The sequence below is a fragment of the Cervus elaphus genome, chromosome 5 (genome assembly GCF_910594005.1).
Source record: "Cervus elaphus chromosome 5, mCerEla1.1, whole genome shotgun sequence".
Lineage (NCBI taxonomy): Eukaryota > Metazoa > Chordata > Mammalia > Artiodactyla > Cervidae > Cervus > Cervus elaphus.
Window position 1 is genome coordinate 118,427,521 of NC_057819.1, and position 19,935 is coordinate 118,447,455.

At 39.7% G+C, this 19,935-nt stretch overlaps 2 protein-coding genes across 11 annotated transcripts in view; one reads left to right on the top strand and one right to left on the bottom strand.

Moving 5' to 3' along the window:
* The window catches only part of CDC27 (cell division cycle 27), a 52,115-nt gene extending 36,688 nt beyond the window's left edge, over positions 1 to 15,427 (bottom strand). For all 10 annotated transcript variants that reach the window (XR_006341327.1, XR_006341328.1, XM_043904943.1 and 7 more), the window contains exons 1-2: positions 15,290 to 15,427; positions 2,844 to 2,919 (exon numbers count right to left, since the gene is read on the bottom strand). Coding sequence is in view for 8 of the 10 variants with exons in the window: in XM_043904943.1 (XP_043760878.1) it covers positions 2,844 to 2,919; positions 15,290 to 15,316 (103 nt within the window). In the remaining 2 variants the exon portion in view is untranslated. The remainder of the gene's footprint in view (positions 1 to 2,843; positions 2,920 to 15,289) is intronic.
* The window catches only part of MYL4 (myosin light chain 4), a 35,864-nt gene continuing 31,091 nt past the window's right edge, over positions 15,163 to 19,935 (top strand). Inside the window, exon 1 of the mRNA XM_043904949.1 lies at positions 15,163 to 15,178. The gene's annotated coding sequence lies outside the window, so the exon portion shown is untranslated. The remainder of the gene's footprint in view (positions 15,179 to 19,935) is intronic.

Below are 19,935 nucleotides of genomic sequence, written 5' to 3' on the forward strand. Positions count from 1 at the left end.
TGTTAACTTCCCGCTGTAGTTTACAATTCCTGGTCCACATCTTGTCTATATTCTTTAATGTTCTCATCCCTTGTCCTTTTTTGACACATGTCTAGCAAACCCCTAATATTTACCTTCTATGCCTTCAGTTCAGTTACTAAGCACTTTACTTTTACGAAGTAAAATCATATAACTGAGCAGAAAGGTTCCATTACTAGTTCATGCAGACACACAAAAATAAAACTTACCTACAATCATAAAAAAAACTTCTGGTAAGTAATCCAATGGGAGGTTACTCAATAATTGGGAAAATTGAGTTAAACACTGGAGTAAAAAGAAGGCAGCACTGTTTCTAGTTAAGACAGTTATAGTATAGTAAGATAATAATACTTCCTAAATTAATTCATAGACTTATATGGTTTCAGGAGAGCACTGATCAAAATATTTGTGAAATTTCATGGAGAAGGAAATGGCAACCCACTCTAGTACTTTTGCCTGGAAAATCCCATGGCCAGAGAAGCGTGGTAGGCTACAGTCCATGGGGTCAGTCACAGAATCAGACGTGACTGAGTGACTGGGCTTCCCTGGTAGCTCAGAGGTTAAAGTGTCTGACTGCAATGCGGGAGACCTGGGTTCGAACCCTGGGTTGGGAAGATCCCCTGGAGAAAGAAATGGCAACCCACTCCAGTATTCTTGCCTGGAGAATCCCATGGACGGAGGAGCCTGGTGGACTACAGTCCACAGGGTCGCAAAGAGTCGGACACGACTGAGCGACTTCACTTTCAATGACTATATAACATCCAGCTGAAGACTAGCAAGGGGGTACTCTTTCTATCTCCTTTATACTTTAATAAAACTTTATTACACACACACACACAAAATTTGTGAAATTTCAGAACATTAATAAAATACACATGTAAAATGAAAGAATTAAAAAAAGGGTATTCCTACCAAAGAATGAAACGGGGGAAAAAATGATGGGACAGGCTTTATTAGATGTTAAAAGACAATACAATAAAGTGTTAATAATAAAATAGTATGATATTGAGTTAAAAACAGAAAATCAACTAATGAAAGAGAGGAAAGCTTCTGGGAACAGAGTAGAACATTTAAAAAAAATTTAACACAAAACCATGTAAAATACCACGTGGGAGGGGAAAAAATCATTTAATAAATAACACTGACTAAATTAAGTAATAACACTATGATACATTTTTTAAAACTTTTTAAATTACCAAGAACTATATATTTCTTGAGTTATAGAAAAATGACAATTCTTCCAGCTACTGAAGCAATAGGAGAAAGTTTAAATGATAAAGCTACTAAATAAAATTTAAAAGATTAGATTATAAAAATCAACAGAATTAAGATTAAAAAGCAAACAATCTGGGGCAAATATGCAATAAACAAAGAGTCCCCCGAAACAGGAATAAATGTAAAACACTTGAGAAAATACCCAGCATCCTTCAGAATTATAAAAAGACAAAATACTTCACAAATTTCTAGTAAGCAAAAACACATTATAATGGTAAATCTGATACTGATAGGGCTGTGAAGGAAGTCTTATACTATTGGTGACACAGTGATTATCACAACTGTCTCTGCTGGGTTATCAACCAGGCAAAAGTAAATTGTTGTAGAACTGCTCACGCATTTTGACTTGTATGGGACTTTCCTACTGCCTCAGGGGGTAAAGAATCCACTTGCCAATGCAGGAGACACAGGTTCGATCCCTGGGTCAGGAATATTCCCTGGAGAAGGAAATGGTAACCCACTCCAGTATTCTTGTCTGGAAATCCCATGGACAGAGGAGCCCGACAGGCTATACAGTCCATGGAGTCACAAAAAGAGTCGGACACGACTTAGCGACTAAATGACACCTACTTTGACTTGTAAATTCTATCCTAGAGTATATGACACAAGGAAAATGACAAAGCTGTACATAATTATCTTAGCATTTTTGCTAACGTGCTAAGTCACTTCAGTCATGTCTGACTCTTTGAGACCCATAGACTGTAGCCTGCCAGGCTCCACTGTCCATGGGATTCTTCAGGCAAGAGTACTGGAATGGGCTGCCATTTCTTCCTCCAGGGGATCTTCCTGACCCAGGGTTCAGATCCACATCTCTTATGTCTCCTGTTTAGGCAGGCAGGTTCTTTACCACTAGTATCACCCAGGAAGCATCTTAGGAAGATTATAATAATCAATGACACACAAAAAAAACCCCACTAATACCAGCTGAAGTTGAATTTATTACAGTGCCAGAGGTCGTGCCAAGTGCTTTAAATATATTATTTCATTTTCAATTCCAAGAGACAATAATCACCTTTATTTTATAGATGAGAAATCTGAAATACTCAAATGTTAATTAGCTTGCCCAAGGTATACTACAGCATGTTTAAGGGTTAGGGTTTGTACTAAGGCTGAAGGCTCAAAATCCATGCTCTAAACCACAGAATATAGACTCTAAAAAAAAAAAAAGAAAGAAAAAAACACCTAAAGACTGGAACATGATTAAGTACACCATAGGGTAAAACCCAAAGCAAGTCTACATAGTTACTAAAAGTAGCATATAAAAAGCTACACAGATACTGGGGAAAAGTTTTTATGAACTAGTGTCAATCATAAAGATAAAACAAGAGTAATACCCACAGGACTTTCCTGGTGGTCCAGTGGTTAAAACTCTATGCTTTCAATGCATGGGGCACGGTTCCATCCCTGGTTGGGGAACTAAGATCCCACATGCCTTGAGGCAGAGCCGAAAAAAAAAAGTGATACCCAGAATCTTGTTACAGTCATAAGGAGTGATGGAATTCCATGTATTTTGTTCTTTTATAGTTCTTGGAGAGGAACAGACTACAAACCTTCTGCATACAGTCGCTCTGCTAGGAAAACTGCATCTCTGTAAGCATAGTGGTTTAGTGCTTGCCATATAGCAGCCTGTAAATAGAGGAAAAAGAACATAAATACACAGTTTCATAGTAACTCTTAGCACAGAGCCTTGCATATAATACTTAAATCAACACATCTAATTTAAGTAATAAAACCTCAATATCCACCGTGTAAACTCCATAACCTATTAGATGAGGCTCTTCACAGTATGACTCCTAACATCTGAATTTACTCACTTAATTCTCCATGAACTTTTAGACCTCTGTGTCTTTGTATTTCCTTTTCCTTCACTGGGGAATGTGGGCTCCTTCATTTACCTTCTCTTATAAATTGCACATCCTTGTAGACCCAGCTTTAATAATATCAACTTCATAAAGCTTTCTCAACTGGAGGCCACTGTGTGCATATGCTAAGTTGCTTCAGTCATGTCCAACTCTGTGCAACTCTGAACCATAGCTTGCTAGGCTCCTCTCTCCATGAGATTCTTCAGGAAAGAATACTCCTGGAGTGCCATGCCTTCCTCCAGGGGATCTTCTGGATCCAGGAATTGAACCCACACCCCTTTCATCTCCTTCATTGGCAGGCAGATTCTCTACCACTATTGCAATCTTGGAAGCCCACACAAGGTCATATATGTTGGCTAAGTATATATGAAATAACTATTGCACTGGTAATTCAATTTAGGTTCATTATGGATTTAAAAGGTTTTAATGGTTTGGTTAGTGAATTTAACCATCATTTACAGAAATGTACCTAAAGAAAAGTACCTAGGGTCTTATCCCCTTTTTTCCTAGTCACAGTCTGTAACTGAATCTTCTTTCCTCTAAACTTGTAGTTTCCTAAGTGGTCTTCCCACCTACAGGCTGTAATGTAATCCATCCTATCCCAGAAATCTGAGTTTGGACATGAGCTCAAAGTCATGTTCCATGACTCACTAGTTCTGTGTCTTGGGCAGGTGACAATGTGTCCTAAGTCTTAGTTTCTTCATTTAAAACATAAGACTCCAATAAAGTACACAATGGTTCCCTGCATATACCTAATAACTAGTTGATAAATTTCAGATGCTGCCATCATCATTTTCATGTCTTCATCCCTGATCAAAACTTCCTAATGATTCCTCCTGGATGGTCCCACAAAGTTTATAAAATACACCACTACAGAATAAAGTACAAACTCCTTAGTAAACCAATCAAATCCCTTTGGGCCTTAATCATCCCTTTTCAGCTGCTGCTCATCTCTCATCAAAGCTGCCTATGGTCTAGAACCAGAAAAGGCCTCCATCAGTGCCTAAACATCAGCTGTACTTTCACATTTCAAAGTCCGTTTGGGCTGTCCTTTAACTTCTACCTCGTGAAACGTGTCTTCTTTAAAATTCAGCTTACATGGTATCTTCCTTTCACTGATCTATCCCATGCAATATTAACGACTCCATCCTATGAGGTCCCAGAAAATTCTGTCTCTACTTCAAAAAAATATATCAAGCTGTTTATTAGATTTAGTCATATATATTGTTTGGTAAACTAGGCTGCAACTTCTGTGGGTAAAAGTCAGATTCTATTTTTCTCTATAATTCCCTGGTTATCCTACTTAAGTAATTATTTCCCAAATTATCCTAGATAACTCTTTAAACATAGTGAATGCTCAATAAATGCTTGTTGAATAAGTGTTTTAAAACTCTGAATCTAATTTCCACTTACTGACCTACAAACTTTTAGTAACCCAATATGGAGGTAAAATATAAAATATTCCTACTATAATTAAATTTACTAACATGATTAAAACATTATTGTTGGCAATATAAAACAATACAAAGTAACATCTAGTGGTTTCTTCCTTGATACAGGTAAGCAAAACATTATAGAGGAATCAAGAATCTGGTAAGGAGATACGGGTCAGTCCAACTGAGCAGTTGGAATACATCAGATTTGGGGGCAATACTATTTTAGTGGACTGACCTATAAATACCTGAAAGATAACCAGATTTTTCTGGTTAATAGTAGCCTAGATCACGTTATATATAGAGTACATCATAAGAAACTTCGCTGGGCTGGATGAAGGCACAAGCTGGAATCAAGACTGCCAGGATAAATATCAATAACCTCAGTTATGCAGATGACATCACCCTTAATGCAGAAAGCAAAGAAGAACTAAAGAGCCTCTTGATGACAGTGAAAGAGGAGAGTGAAAAAGTTGGCTTAAAACTCAACATTAAAAAAACTAAGATCATGGCATCTGGCCCCATCACTTCATGGCAAATAGATGGGGAAACAATGGAAACAGTGACAGACTTTATTTTTTTGGGCTCCAAAATCGTTGTAGATGGTGACTGCAGCCATGAAATTAAAAGATGCTTGCTCCTTGGAAGAAAAGTTATTACCAACATTAGACAGCATACTAAAAAGAAGAGACATTACTTTGCCAACAAAGGTCCATCTTAGTCAAAGCTATGGTTTTCCCAGTAGTCATGTATGGTTGTGAGAGTTGGACTATAAAGAAAGCTGAGCGCCGAAGAATTGATGCTTTTGAACTGTGGTGTTGAAGACTCTTGAGAGTCCCCTGGACTGCAAGGAGATCCAACCAGTCCATCCTAAAGGAAATCAGTCCTGAAAATTCATTAGAAGGACTAATGCTGAAGCTGAAACTCTAATACTTTGGTCACCTGATGCAAAGAACTGATTCATTTGAAAAGACCCTGATGCTGGGAAAGATTGAAGGCGGGAGGAGAAGGGGAAGACAGAGGATGAGATGATTGGATGGCATCACCGACTCAATGGAACACGAGTTTGAGCAAACTCCGGGAGTTGGTGATAGACAGGGAGGCCTGGTGTGCTGCAGTCCATGGGGTCTCAAAGAGTCGGATGTGACTGAACTGAACTGAACTGAGATCATGTTTCCATACTTAGATCATTTTCCTTATCATCTTATTCAATATGCCTACCACTTTTTTTTTTTCAATTATTTTTATTAGTTGGAGGCTAATTACTTCGCAACATTGCAGTGGGTTCTGTCATACATTGACATGAATCAGCCATGGAGTTACATGTATTCCCCATCCCGATCCCCCCTCCCACCTCCCCCCCACCACCCGATTCCCCTGGGTCCTCCCAGTGTACCTGGCCCGAGCACCTGTCTCATGCATCCCACCTGGGCCGGTCCATTTGGTAAACATTTATTGATCATTTACTTTGCTATATGATCCTGATTGCAGTAAAAAATAAATAACATAAAAATTTAACCAATTTGAGAAAATCAAGTTCTTTGGGTGAGCTGCACAAAGCCTTAACATTTTGAATTTTCAGGTCTCTACTGACAATGAGAAATTATGAATAAGTCAGGTATTATTCTATAGGCAAGTATCTGGTCATTGTCATCACGCTTTTGTTTTTTTATCAAACAGCTGGGAAGCTGAGCCTTAGAACAAAAATATGTGGCATTAGCAAGGAGTGAACATAATAAGAACAGGTTTTAAACGTACTACAGAATCACTGCTATCTAATTTACTTTTCCTCTATACAACAACACAGCAAAGATAGTTAAAAGGCATTCAAAAAACAACAGTTAAAGATACTTAAATTTAATTTGACTCAATTATTTATTGAATGCTTAATATGATCCCCACACTTCAACCTAAGGCAGATAAAAAAGATTCCTCTGACACTAATCTAGACAACTAAGTCAATTCTCTGAGCTTTAGCTTTAATCGTCTGTAAAATAAGGATAAAAACATTTACCTCTGAGATAAGCTTAGCACAATGCCTGGTTAAATTCTAAACCCCCTAAAGAACTAATCTGGCCTTTTGGTGTTTTACCAGACCATACATGACCTAGAGTTCTGGATCTTTCAAATACACTCATTTAAATTAGGAAATTGTAATAATAGTGAAAGGAAGAAACTCAATTAACATTTACTTTTAAAGGCAGACCATTTTTTCCTGGATTACTTTAACAGTGTCTTATTTAGCCCCTCTGAATTCTTTTCTACCTTATGATTCATTTTCTCTTCCTACGAGTTTTTCACAAGTCAGATCTGATCTTTACTTAAAATCCTTCAGTGGCTTCTAACTGTTCCTGGCAATAAAAGGCAAGCCACCAAACTGGCAGTGTGCTACAGTCTGTACCTACCTCTTCGGTTTTCATGTTTTCTCAGTATCATGTTTTCTCATGCTGTCCATGTTAGCACAATGACCTTCTTTCAGCTCCCCAAACCTGCCATGTTATCCTTCTGCCACAGGTCCTTTATACACAGTCCATTTTGCCTGGCATACTCCCTCCTTTCCTTCAATCTATGCTAATTCTAGTCATCCTTTGGACTTCCTTCTTTTCCAGGGAAGGTTTTTTTATAGGACACCCAGATGAGGTTAGGCATTCTTATACACTCTGATAACACCAAGTATCTTTCCTTTGCAGTATTTCTCACTGTTGTAATTTTACACATATTTAGGAGAGTATATGAGTAATATCTTCCTCACTATAATATAAACTCTAGCAAGGTAGAGACTACATCTGGTTTTGCTCACTGGATACTCCCAGCATTTGTTATATACTTTTTAAGTAGGTGCTTAACTAATGTATGATGAATGAATAAACAAATGATCTTTGACTTTTTGCTGTCCTCCCATTGCTAGCATTTTACATGTTAGTCTTAAATTTTTCTATATTATTATACATTCAATAGTTAAGAATCTCTGGAAATCTTGAAAGAAACTCTGTGGTACATAGAACTCTGTTTCTAATACAAATAATCACCACCTAAGTACTCCTTTATAAAATATGGGGATTTCCTAAGAACCTACTTAAAGAACACCACGAGTAGAAAGAACAGATCCACAATTTGATGTTGGAGACCTGTGTTCAAACTTGTGTTCCAGGACTTCAGCAGCGAGACTTTGGGGAATTATTTAACTTTTCTCAGCCTCAATTTTCTCATCTGAAAAGTGGAACTCTATTTTTGGACTGTGTAGATTAAATGAAATGATATGTTGCTTCTAGTATATTGACTGGCACACATTAGGTACTTAAAAACCTTTTCCTTTTCCAGCTCTTAAGATTAACAAATTCTACAGATGTAATTGATAGTTTGTATTATATAATGTCTCCCATATATGCCACAATTGTTGATTTTGCAACACATAATTCACAAAAGACCCAACGATTGATTCACCAGCTCCGTCATCGTCATTATCATTGCTACTGCTTACCAGGAAAATCTGGCACATAAATACTATTGCCAGAAAGTCCTAGAACTTTTGAGTTTCTTTCTTTTTAAAATTAAAGAAGTGGAAGTATCATATTCAAGAGTTCTATCCATTTCTGATTTAAAATCAAGTTTTGCTCAGAATAAAGTCATTCCTTTATCATCAATTCTTAAGGGGGTCAGAAAAAGATAGTGAAGGCAGCCAATAAAAACTCCCACACATCCCAGAAGTGAAACTTGACACATATAGCTCCCATTACACTCTGCTCAAGCATGTGAGTGACAGTATGTATCTTCTGGGAGAATGGAGTGGGGAATGAACTATTCTCTAAAGCATGACAAATTGGTAGCTGATGACAGGCAGGGCTAAGATTAGCGACTACCCACCCCCCCACCCCCACCCCATTCATCCCTTCCATTGCTCAACTGCTGGTGTAAGTAAAAGTGAAGTGGCTCAGTCCTGTCCGACTCTTTGCAACCCCATGGACAGTAGCCTATCACGCTTCTCCATCCATGGGATTTTCCAGGCAAGAGTACTGGAGTGGGTTGCCATTTCCTACCTGCCCCTAAAAGAATAACACTCAGCATATCACTTCAGGTGTTCTACAAATTAAAGCCAGATGGAAGAAATGCTGCTAAAGGTTATGAAGCCAAACTGAGCAACACCACCACCAAGCCCCCCAAAAAGGTTAAAAAAGAAATTTTGCTGATTAAACTAACGAGTCAGTTCTAGGCCACACTAACTTTTAAAGATGATTAAATCAACACCATAGAAATTAAATGGCAAAGTTCCTTCTCCTTGTTTCTCTTCTTAAATATGAAATATTATTTTAAATATAAACAAACCTCTATAAATTGTACAACTAACTCAGACACAAATATGACCACCTAGATTGTGTCATTCTTGTTTTTTTTCAAAAAAGAAAATAGGTGTCTTCTTTTTGACCATTAAAAAAATGGACAACATCAGAAGGTATGAAGAAAAAAAAATCACTTTGGAATTTTCCTACTATACATTACAATGTAATTTCTTGAACTCTAATTTACTTCAGGTCTACATCAATGGTTCTCAGTCTGGGCAATTTTGTCCCACAAAGGACATGTAGTAACGTCTAGGGGGCATTCTGTTAGTCACAAATGGAGTGGGCATATAGCAGGTAGACGGCAAGGACACTGCAAAACACAGGACAGTATCCCCACTACCCAAAATTAGCTTGCTGAAAACATCAATAGTGCCAAGATTGATAAACCCTGATGTCCACTACTGTGTAACTTACTGGCCTGTATGTCTCCCTAAATCTTGTCTTGTCCCACCTTCCCAATAGCACCAGATTAATTTTTTCCCAAGCAGTGCTTTCATTACAGTTTTTCTGTTAAAAAACCCATAATGGCTATTTTACCAACAAGTTAAATCTAAATTCCTCAGCCTGGATGTTAAGTCCCCTTGTAACCTGATTCTACCTGGCTAGCAAAACCTTATCTTTTCTGTTCTCAATTCCCATTCTAGACAAGGCTATAATTTTTATTGTTTTCTTGTTCCTGAGCACCGTTCTCAACTTTGGGCTTTTGCTCATGCCATTCTGTGCTAAGCACATTCTCCTCTACCAATTCAAATCCTTTTTACTTTCTAAAGCATTAAGTTCTACTCCTTCCAGAAACCTTTTCCATCTTTCCAGTCCACAAGGATCTCTCTTTACTAAATTTATTATTATCTGTGCAAACAAATACATACTGACTTGTAACATTATTCAGTTGCTCCCATTAAGCATATTTATCTTCCCAAAAAGACTGGACCCCTCAAAAGATGAGAAGTTATATATCTACATTTCTACTAGTTGGTTTCACAAATATCTTAATTTTTTCACAACATAATTCTTAATGGTCCTCCTTCAAATTTATTTTCCCTGAAAAGAATTCTCCATTTATTAAACATTACCCCCAAAATGAAACCTAGGTAGCTGTTCTTGATTCCCTCACAAATGATCAATTTCCATGATGCATTGATTCTACCTCCAAAATATCTCTTGAACTTATCTACCCCTTTCCTATTCCACCGCTACCACTTTAATATAGGTTACCAATCCCAAAGAAAGGAAATGCCAAAGAATGCTCAAACTACTGCACAATTACACTCATCTCACACGCTAGTAAAGTAATGCTCAAAATTCTCCAAGCCAGGCTTCAGCAATACATAAACTGTGAAATTCCAGATGTTCAAGCTGGTTTTAGAAAAGGCAGAGGAACCAGAGATCAAATTGCAAACATCCTCTGGATCATCAAAAAAGCAAGAGAGTTCCAGAAAAACATCTATTTCTGACATCTATTTATTGACTATGCCAAAGCCTTTGACTGTGTGGATCACAATAAACTGTGGAAAATTCTGAAAGAGATGGGAATACCGGACCACCTGACCTGCCTCTTGAAAAACCTGTATGCAGGTCAGGAAGCAACAATTAGAACTGGACATGGAACAACAGACTGGTTCCAAATCGGGAAAGGAGTACGTTAAGGCTGTATATTGTCACCCTGCTTATTTAACTTATATGCAGAGTATATCATGAGAAACTCTGGGCTGGAGGAAGCACAAGCTGGAATCAAGATTGCTGGGAGAAATATCAATAACCTCAGACATGCAGATGATACCACCCTTATGGCAGAAAGTGAAGAACCACTAAAGAGCCTCTTGATGAAAGTGAAAGAGAAGAATGAAAAAGTTGGCTTAAAGCTCAATGTTCAGAAAACTAAGATCATGGCATGTGGTCCCATCACTTCTTGGGAAATGGATGGGGAAACAGTGGAAACAGTGACAGACTTTATTTTTTTAAGCTCCAAAATCACTGCAGATGGTGACTGCAGCCATGAAATTAAAAGACGCTTACTCCTTGGAAGGAAAGTTATTACCAACCTAGACAGCATATTAAAAAGCAGAGACATTATTTTGCCGACAAAGGTCCGTCTAGTCAAGGCTATGGTTTTTCCAGTGGTCATGTATGGATGTGAGAGTTGGACTATAAAGAAAGCAGAGCACTGAAGAATTGATGCTTTTGAACTGTGGTGTTAGAGAAGACTCTTGCGAGTCCCTTGAACTGCAAGGAGATCCAGCCAGTCCATCCTAAAGGAGATCAGTCCTGGGTATTCATTGGAGGGTCTGATGTTGAAGCTGAAACTCCAATACTTTGGCCACCTGATGCAAAGAGCTGACTCATTTGAAAAGACCCTGATGCTGGGAAAGATTGAGGGCAGGAGGAGAAGCGGACAACAGAGGATGAGATGGTTGGATGGCATCGCCGACTCAATGGACATGAGTTTGGGTGGTCTCCGGGAGTTGGTGTTGGACAGGGAGGCATGGCGTGCTGCAGTTCATGGGGTCGCAGAGTCGGACACAACTAAGCGACTGAACTGAACCGTCATCTTAAGACTGTTTTTATTCTTGCCTCCTTCTTCCCTAAACTTTCACATACAGTAGCCAGAGATCTTAACATCTACATCAGATTATGTCAACCCCCAGCTGAAAATTCATCAGTGATTCCCCATTACACTTAGAATGAAAAATGAACTCCTTACAATGGCCTTACATTACTATGCAACTCCAGCCACACTGGCCGCCTTTCAGGTCTTCCAATGCCAAGTTGTACTATGTCTCAGGGACTTTACACATGCTGTTTTCTCTGCTTGTAATTCTCTTCAAATTGTTTGTGTCTCAAACTTTGAACTCAGCTACAATGTTATTTGCTCAAAAGGAACTTTCCTAACATCCTTTTTAGAGAAGGTTTTAGAATGTCTTTTATATGTGCCTGACACATAGTAGGTACATAACATTCTTTCCAATTTGATTATTTCATTGAGGCTGCTTCTGAACTTTGATGGTCCAAATGCAAACCTGACTGAAGTCAGGACCCTCTTATTAGGTTTCTCTCGTAGCACCCTACTTATAGTACTCTTCTTATCACAATTTATAATTATTAATTTGTGATTATTTGTCTCATGCTTTCTCTCTATATAAGCACAAAGGCTGTATCAGGGCACTAGTCCATAAAGGAATTATCACATATTTGTAATGATCTCCTTCTCTATCTCCCCACTTCAAAGCACATCCTCTCAGTTCAGGTACTATGTAGCACTGTCTTCAAAATACTTTATTGTACCTAAATATAAGAATCTGTTTTCTAAAAGGAAATTTCATAAACAAATGTATTTCAGCTAACCTGAATACATTTTTTGAATGAAGACCAAATAGTCAAATGCTATTGACTTATCAATTTAACTACATATATATGTGTATATATATACATTTTTACAGTCATAAAATATATTTAGGAATTTCTTTTTTTCTACTCTATTGAATAGAACAATTTATTAAAAAGCCTTTTTTTGGGAGAGGGGTAATCATCTAACACAATTTTCCTGAATACACCATCTTCAATTCTAAGTTATCTGAAAACTGTACCCTTTGAATATGAGTTAGATGCTGTCCCTGTACTTCTTATCCCAAGCCAAAAGTATTCCTTTACTGCTGCTGCTAAGTCGATCAGTCGTATCCGACTCTTCTCGACCCCATGGACTGCAGCCTACCAGGCTCCTCTGTCCATGGGATTTCCAGGCAAGAGCACTGGAGTGGGCTGCCATTGCCTTCTCCGCCTTCACTATCTAATGATCTCTAAAACAATATTATGTGTAAAAGCAACCAGTTACTATACTGCTTATTAAGATGATTTTTCCAAGGCTTTTTGTTTTTTTTTTACAACCTCATTCAACATTTCTGTGATGTCTTACCCCCTAGGAGTAATGGATAAATCTATATAAAATTGATTTTTTAAAAAATCAATTTCATCAGGTGGATTTTATACACATCCAAATTAGCACTGATTCAAGTCACTTAGGCTAGTGATTATTCTTCCCCAAATAGTTATTTTAAAAATTAAATTAATAACAGAATTTCTGCCTCATAACAGTAGAGATTTTTGAAGACTCAAATAATACTTTTTTATAAGAGATAATTTGGAGGAAGTGCTTATATTTAGGCTTACATGGTATATCAAACTGGGTATCCCATGTTAAAGCTTTAAAAACAGAAAAAGCAAAAATCAGTTGCTCATCTTTTCTATCAACTTTTTTCTATGCCTAATAACATTTCAAACCCTGAGACAACCCTCAAGAGGACACACCTTTCCAACTTACTCTCATTCCTTTACAAATACAAGCAATCACTTATTATAGTTTAAATAGCCAAAGTTGCTTGTTCTCCTACTGCTCTAGATCCCTTCTTGAATGGCTTCTTATACTAAAAATTACAACCAAAATTCTCACCTAATTATATCCTAAAACTTGTTACCACTGTCAGTGGGTTGTGTGTGGGGAGTAGACAAATTTGACTCTTGAGCCTTAAAAATATCTAAATGCATTACTGCTAAGGGTACCGAAGAGTACTTTAATGAAAAACAGAAAACTTGATGTGTTTATCACACAAGAAGTATCTTTACCAAGGAATTGGCTACATATTTCTCTCTATGCTTTTATGCAAATTAGGTGGCCCCAGTGATAAAGAACCCTCCTGTCAATGCAGGAGATGTAAGAGACACAGGTTTGATCCCTGGGTGGGGAAGATCCCCTGGAGGAGGGCACGGCAACCCACTCCAGTATTCCTTGCCTGGAGAATCCCATGGACAGAGGAGCCTGGCAGGCTACAGTCTACAGGGTCGCAGAGAGTCAGACACGATTGAAGTGACTTGGCACAGATGCATAGGCTATCCATAAAACTAGTTTATCATCTTAGAAGCCATATATATAAGGCAAATGTATCATTAATTGTTAAGACAAAATAACAAAAATATGAAACAAATAACTTGAATAATCTGCTTATCCATTTTAGAAGGTATAGATAGCAACTTCTATTTTCATGTTAGGTCTCAAAAAAAACACAAACATTAAAAAGGGATTCTTTACTAGTAAATCTGGATGGAAAGAAACAGCTTTGAAAGCACCAGTATAATATACAAACAGAATTGTTTGTACAATTCTGTACAGAAGACAGAATCCCACATTACACTAATTAAAAAATTAATAGCTGCTATATGTAAACAGCTAGAGAAAGAGCCAACTAGGAGAAATTGGTATTTCATCCTGTGATGAAAAAAATTAAAGAAATATGGAAGGAGTGATGTATTAAAATATTTTACTATTTGATATCACAAGTCTTTAAGAGCAATATGAAGCAATTTCTAAAATCGGTTTGCTTTCAAAATAAAGTGTATGACTCAATGACAGCGGTTGATAGAGGTCAACTCTTCTAATCAAGTCAAAGAATCATATGATAGTGTAAAAAGTCTTCCAGACCTGGTCCATCACCAAGGGACAAAAGATTTAGTTTCTTCAGATGGCAGGAGGGGGAAATGACTTGGCACCGCATCACACCCTTAAAATCCAATAGGGTTTCTTCCATGCCAACAGAGCACTGTGCGTCAAAGCAAACCTTGGTGTAGTATGGATGGAAAAACCATGATTTGTCTTCCATTTCCTGAACGCCTTATAAACATGCACAGTAAAACACTCCTGATCCCCATCACAGGTCATGGAAAAAAACCAATTTGGTGTTTCCACCCCCTCCCGTTGTATAGGTGCTTGCGCCTCTACACTGGGCCTTGGGGTTCTCTTCGCAGATCATTGTCCGGAGGGAAACTGAGTGAGGGAGAAAAAGCAACGTGGGCTAGACAGTTTGTCACCAAAACAGAAATTAGTATTAAAAACACCGATCCTACCCTCCCTCCACTCTCTCCTAGAAAACAAAAACAAAAACAAAACCAACACTCGCCCCGCAAACTTGCCCCACCATTATGAAGATCATACAGACGCTAATCAAATGTGCGTCCCAACCATCCTTGGGCAAGAGAGCACCTGAGGCGAGTTTTCGGCCTCTCAACGCTCACCCCGGCCCTGGCCCAGCCCCTGGGCTGACAGGAGGGGCTCGCCCGACATTGGCCCGGAGGGAAAAGGAGGGATTATCGCCGAACTCCGCTCACACCCGGGGAAGAAGTAACATAGAGCCAGAGGGAACGCGGCTGAGGCTGCGGGCAAGGCCTCGGAACTGACGAGAAGACAGGCAGGAGCCGGCGTGAGGTGAGGCGGGAGAAGCAGCCAGGCCTAGGCCGCACCAGGCCGCGAAGTGGCCATACGCCGCTTCCCGACCAAGGCTGCGAGCCAAGCCTCAGGGAAGAGGGTTACCATTACCTGGACGGGTTCCTGCAGCACCGTCATCCTGGAGGTTCAGGCCCACTTTCTGCAGTGCCTCAGGCCCCCCCCGTAGCGACTCCGGCCCGGCCAGCCCCGGCTCATTTAAACTCACCAGCGACCGTTACCGGGGGATGGGGGAGGCCGAGCGAGAGCCGAGTACCTCCGAGCGGGACACGGAAAAACCCGAAGTGGAGAGACGCGCGCGGGAGCCAGACGGAAAGACCCGAAGGAGACCGGAAATACCCGAGGTGAATCGGCGGAGGAGAACGCCGTTGCCGGAAGTTGTCGAGGAGTACCGGAGACGACCGAGCGTGATCCAAAGCGTATGTTCCTCTTCTCGGCCACGCCTTCACTCACGCACGCCACGCCCCGTCGGCCCTTAGGCAGGGTCACGCCCAATCGGTAACCAATAGGCTGGGCGTGGTATGCGGGAGTCGGCCGGCAGCGTTACGTGGCCGGGCTTCAATCTTGATTCGCGATTCAAGCTTGCTGGATTAATTGGTGCGCGGTGGATTAAGCAGAGGTTTAAACTCAAGAGTTTGGGGCTGATTTTAATTAATCAAGAGGTATCTGTCTGTTAAGTTTAGGTAGTTTATCCATTCCTGAACTCTTATTCATGGCTCAAAGGGAAATAGGAAATTGGAAAGACTGCCACTATTTAAAGATTGAATTTGACACCTGTCCTCAAATTACGGTCTGTTTAACGGAAAAGTAACGTAACAAAGAATGTTATGTTATGTGATGCCCATTATAAAGTGATGTAAAAATCCGGAAAAGAGGAAAGGGAAATTAATTAGCATTAAGATGAGAAAGTCTCTCAGAGGGAGACTTTATTTTGGGGGGCTCCAGAATCACTGCAGATGGTGATTGCAGCCATGAAATGAAAAGATGCTTGCTCCTTGGAAGAAAAACTATGACCAACCTAGACAGCATACTGAAAAGCAGAGACATTACTTTGTCAACAAAGGTCCATCTTGTCAAAGCTATGGTTTTTCCAGTAGTCATGTATGGATGTGAGAGTTGGACCACAAGGAGAGTTGAGCCCTGAAGAATTGATGCTTTTGAACAGTGCTGTTGGAGAAGACTACTGAGAGTCCCTTGAACTGCAAGGAAATCTAACCAGTCAATTCTAAAGGAAATCAGTCCTGAATATTCATCGGAAGCACTGATCGTAAAGCTGAAACTCCAATGCTTTGGCCACCTGATTCGAAGAACTGACTCATTTGAAAAGACCCTGATGCTGGGAAAGATTGAAGGCTGGAGGAGAAGGGGACAACAGAGGATGAGATGGTTGGATGGCATCACCGACTCAATGGACATGAGTTTGAGCAAGCTCCAGGAGTTGATGAACAGGGAAGCCTGGTGTGCTGCAGTCCATGGAGTCACGAAGAGTCAAACAGGACTGAGGAATTGAACTGAAGATGAGAAAAGTTTCAGATGTAAGCCAGATTTTGAAGGATAGGTAGAATTAGAAGAAAAAAAAGGAGAAAGTGAAAGGGAGCAGAATGAGATCAATCTGGTAAGAGATTGAACATTAACTGCTGCTGCTAAATTGCTTCAGTTGTGTCCGACTCTGTGCGACCCCATAGACGGCAGCCCACCAGGCTCCGCAGTCCCTGGGATTCTCCAGGCAAGAACAATGGAGTGGGTTGCCATTTCCTTCTCCAATGCATGAAAGTGAAAAGTGAAAGTGAAGTGATTATTTAGGTGGCCAGATCATAGAAAATCTCAGAAATAGGGCAGAAATGTTTATTCTTGATTAGGAGAGGCATTGTGATGTGTTGGGAAATCAGGAGGTTGGATTTCAATTTTATCTCTGGCACTATTAGCTTTAGGTCCTTAGGCAAGTCACAACCTCACTGAACTTGTATTTTTTTAGTTTAAAGACAACCATTAAGAGGACGAAATGCATTAATGTATGTGACTGTCTAACACACATAGGTGGCTCTCAAATTTCCTTCCTATTACCTCTCCCCCTAAAGTGTGTGAACAGGGAACTATTAAGATTTTAGTTTTTGGTCTTTGCAGTATTTTTAAAATTGAAATATAGTTGATTGACAGCATTGTGTTATTTTCAGGTGTATAGCAAAGTGATTCAGATATTTATTTTTTCAGATTAATTTTCCACTATAGGTTATGCAAGATATTTTTTATAGTACCCTGTGCTATATGGTAAATGCTAGTTGCTTATCTATTTCATGTATAGTAGTTTGTATCTATTAACCTCATGTTCTTAGTTTATCTTTCTTTCCCTCCCTTTTCCCTTCCGTATCCATAAGGTTGAAGAAACTTTTTGAAGGTTGACGTCCTAATCAGGGCATTTCTAAAAAGGCTAGATGTGGGACTTCAGTTTTAAAAATATGGCAAAGACTGTTTTTCTCGATAGTATATTCCATTTGTGTGGATATTTCTCTTTCTGGTTCTAACATTTTATGTAGATGAAATCAGTTTAGAATGGGTCACTCCCTTCCTTAGGGTGTTGTTGGGGGGGGGGGCGGCGCGTGGATGTTTTGTTTTGTTGACAGAGCTATGACCTTTACTGGCGGCCATCTGTAGTCACTGCCTATGTACTTGTAGCCCCAGAAAGGGTACGGTGATCTTATGATGCCCTGTGCCTTGTTGTTAGCGGGGTTGGGCTGGGTGGATTAGGGTTGGAATACTGTCCAGTGTGGTAGTCACTAGCTAAAGTTTAGTTAAAATCAAGTGAAATTTAAAATGAAGCTCTTCAGATGCCCGAGGCCCATTCCAAGGACTCAGTAGAGACATGTAGCTAGTGATTCCCATACTGGATAGCACAGGTACAGTTTTATTACCGTCACTGGCTTGATTAGGACTGTAAGATCCACGATAGCTTCACTCACATGTTGGGCACCTTGGTGCTGGTTGTTGGCTGAGCCCCTTATTTGTCTTCCACATGACTTCACATCAGTCAGTCGTCTGACCCTAACTTCTTGACTTGGCACCTGGCAACCAAGAAGGCAAAGACCCTTAAGGTGAGGCCCCTTAAGGCCCAGGTCTGTAAGTCAAGCTCCGTCACTTCTAGTTGGTCAAATTAAGACACAGAGGCCGACTGGATTCAACTGGAGGAGAAATGAGTCTGCTTCTAGATGGGAAGAGTGGAAAAGCAACACTGCAAAAGGCATGTGCCGTGGGAAGGATTGATCGTCTTTGAAAACACTCTACCAGGTTTGAGATGCCAGATGAGAGAATTGGTGGGGGGAATGGAAAGAAAGTGTGTGTGTGTGGGGGGGAGTAGTTACTCCTAAAATGTGACACAATATTACTTTTAAAATGTGATGCTTTAACTGACCACAGCACTCCAGATTTATTCCAATGAATTCAGAATACAATAGGACTCATGCTTTTATTATCTGGATGACTTCTATTAAGGTGGGCTAAAGTTTTACTTACATAACTCTGATCCTGCTAAGCTTTTGGTCATTTTACACACACACAGCACTTTTTCACACAACAGGCTTCCAAGTCATGGACCTGGGCATTTGATTCTTGTAAATGTCAACACAGGATATATAAAGATGATTTCTGTGTGTGTGAAAATGTGTGTCTAGACTCAGCATTTAGAGATTCTGTGATGTTTGGCATGCTGGCTCTTAAGCTTAGAATTTGCCTAAAGTCCCACCTCGGCTCCCCCCCCATACCCTTTTTTTCTTTTTTCTGAAAAAGAGCATCTCTTTTCTGATTGTTGTTCATGGGCTAACACATCTGTTGCAGTTTTGTGGTCATTCAGAGCAAGACCACATTGTTTGAAGTTGTGCTCCGATGGACTCTTTTAGAGCATTTTTACTTCCTTTTCTATTCCTGATTGACCTACTTAAACTCACCATCCAGCAACTACTTGGGCATCCTGCCGTCACCAATCCACATATATTTAGCTGGCAAGTGGACTTAGATTACAGTAAGCATTATTCCAAACATGATATTTTTTCCTTTTTCTTAGCCTGCCTCTTGTTCTGTTTCATGTTCAATCAGATTGAAGGTCAGGGTTTAGGGAACTATTCAAGAAGCTAGACACGGTACCACAGACAAGGTACAGGTCCACTGAGATAACCCAGAGAAAGCTCACTCTTCTCAACTTGAGTCCTCCTTATCTGTACCCTTCTTTTGTCCCTGTTGACAGTGCCTCTTATCCTCTTTATATTACCTACTCTGAGGCTCCGCCCCTCTCTCCCCACCCATGGTCATCAGATCAACTCCTTGAGACTTCCCTGGTGGTCCAGGGGTTCAGACTCCGAGCTCCCAATGCAGGGGGCCCTGGCTCGATCCCTGGGCAGGGTATTAGATCCCACATGCTGCATCTAAGACCCAGCACAACCAAATAAATACATGATTAAAAAAAATATTTTTTTAAAAACAATACATACCATGTTAGTATTGTATTAAAAAAAAATCATCACTTTACTTTGGCATCTCTGATGACAGTTTCCTGGTTTTCTTTCTACTGCTCTGTTTCTTATCAGTTTCCTTGACAGAACTTCTAATATCAGAATGCTTCACGGGGTCAGTTCTAGGCCTTCTCGCTCTATATGTTCTTCCAAGGTGAACTTATTCTCATGGTTTCATTTTTTTTTTATTGAAAATTGTTCCATAATCTCTATCTCCAGCCAGGCTCTTCTTAGAACTCC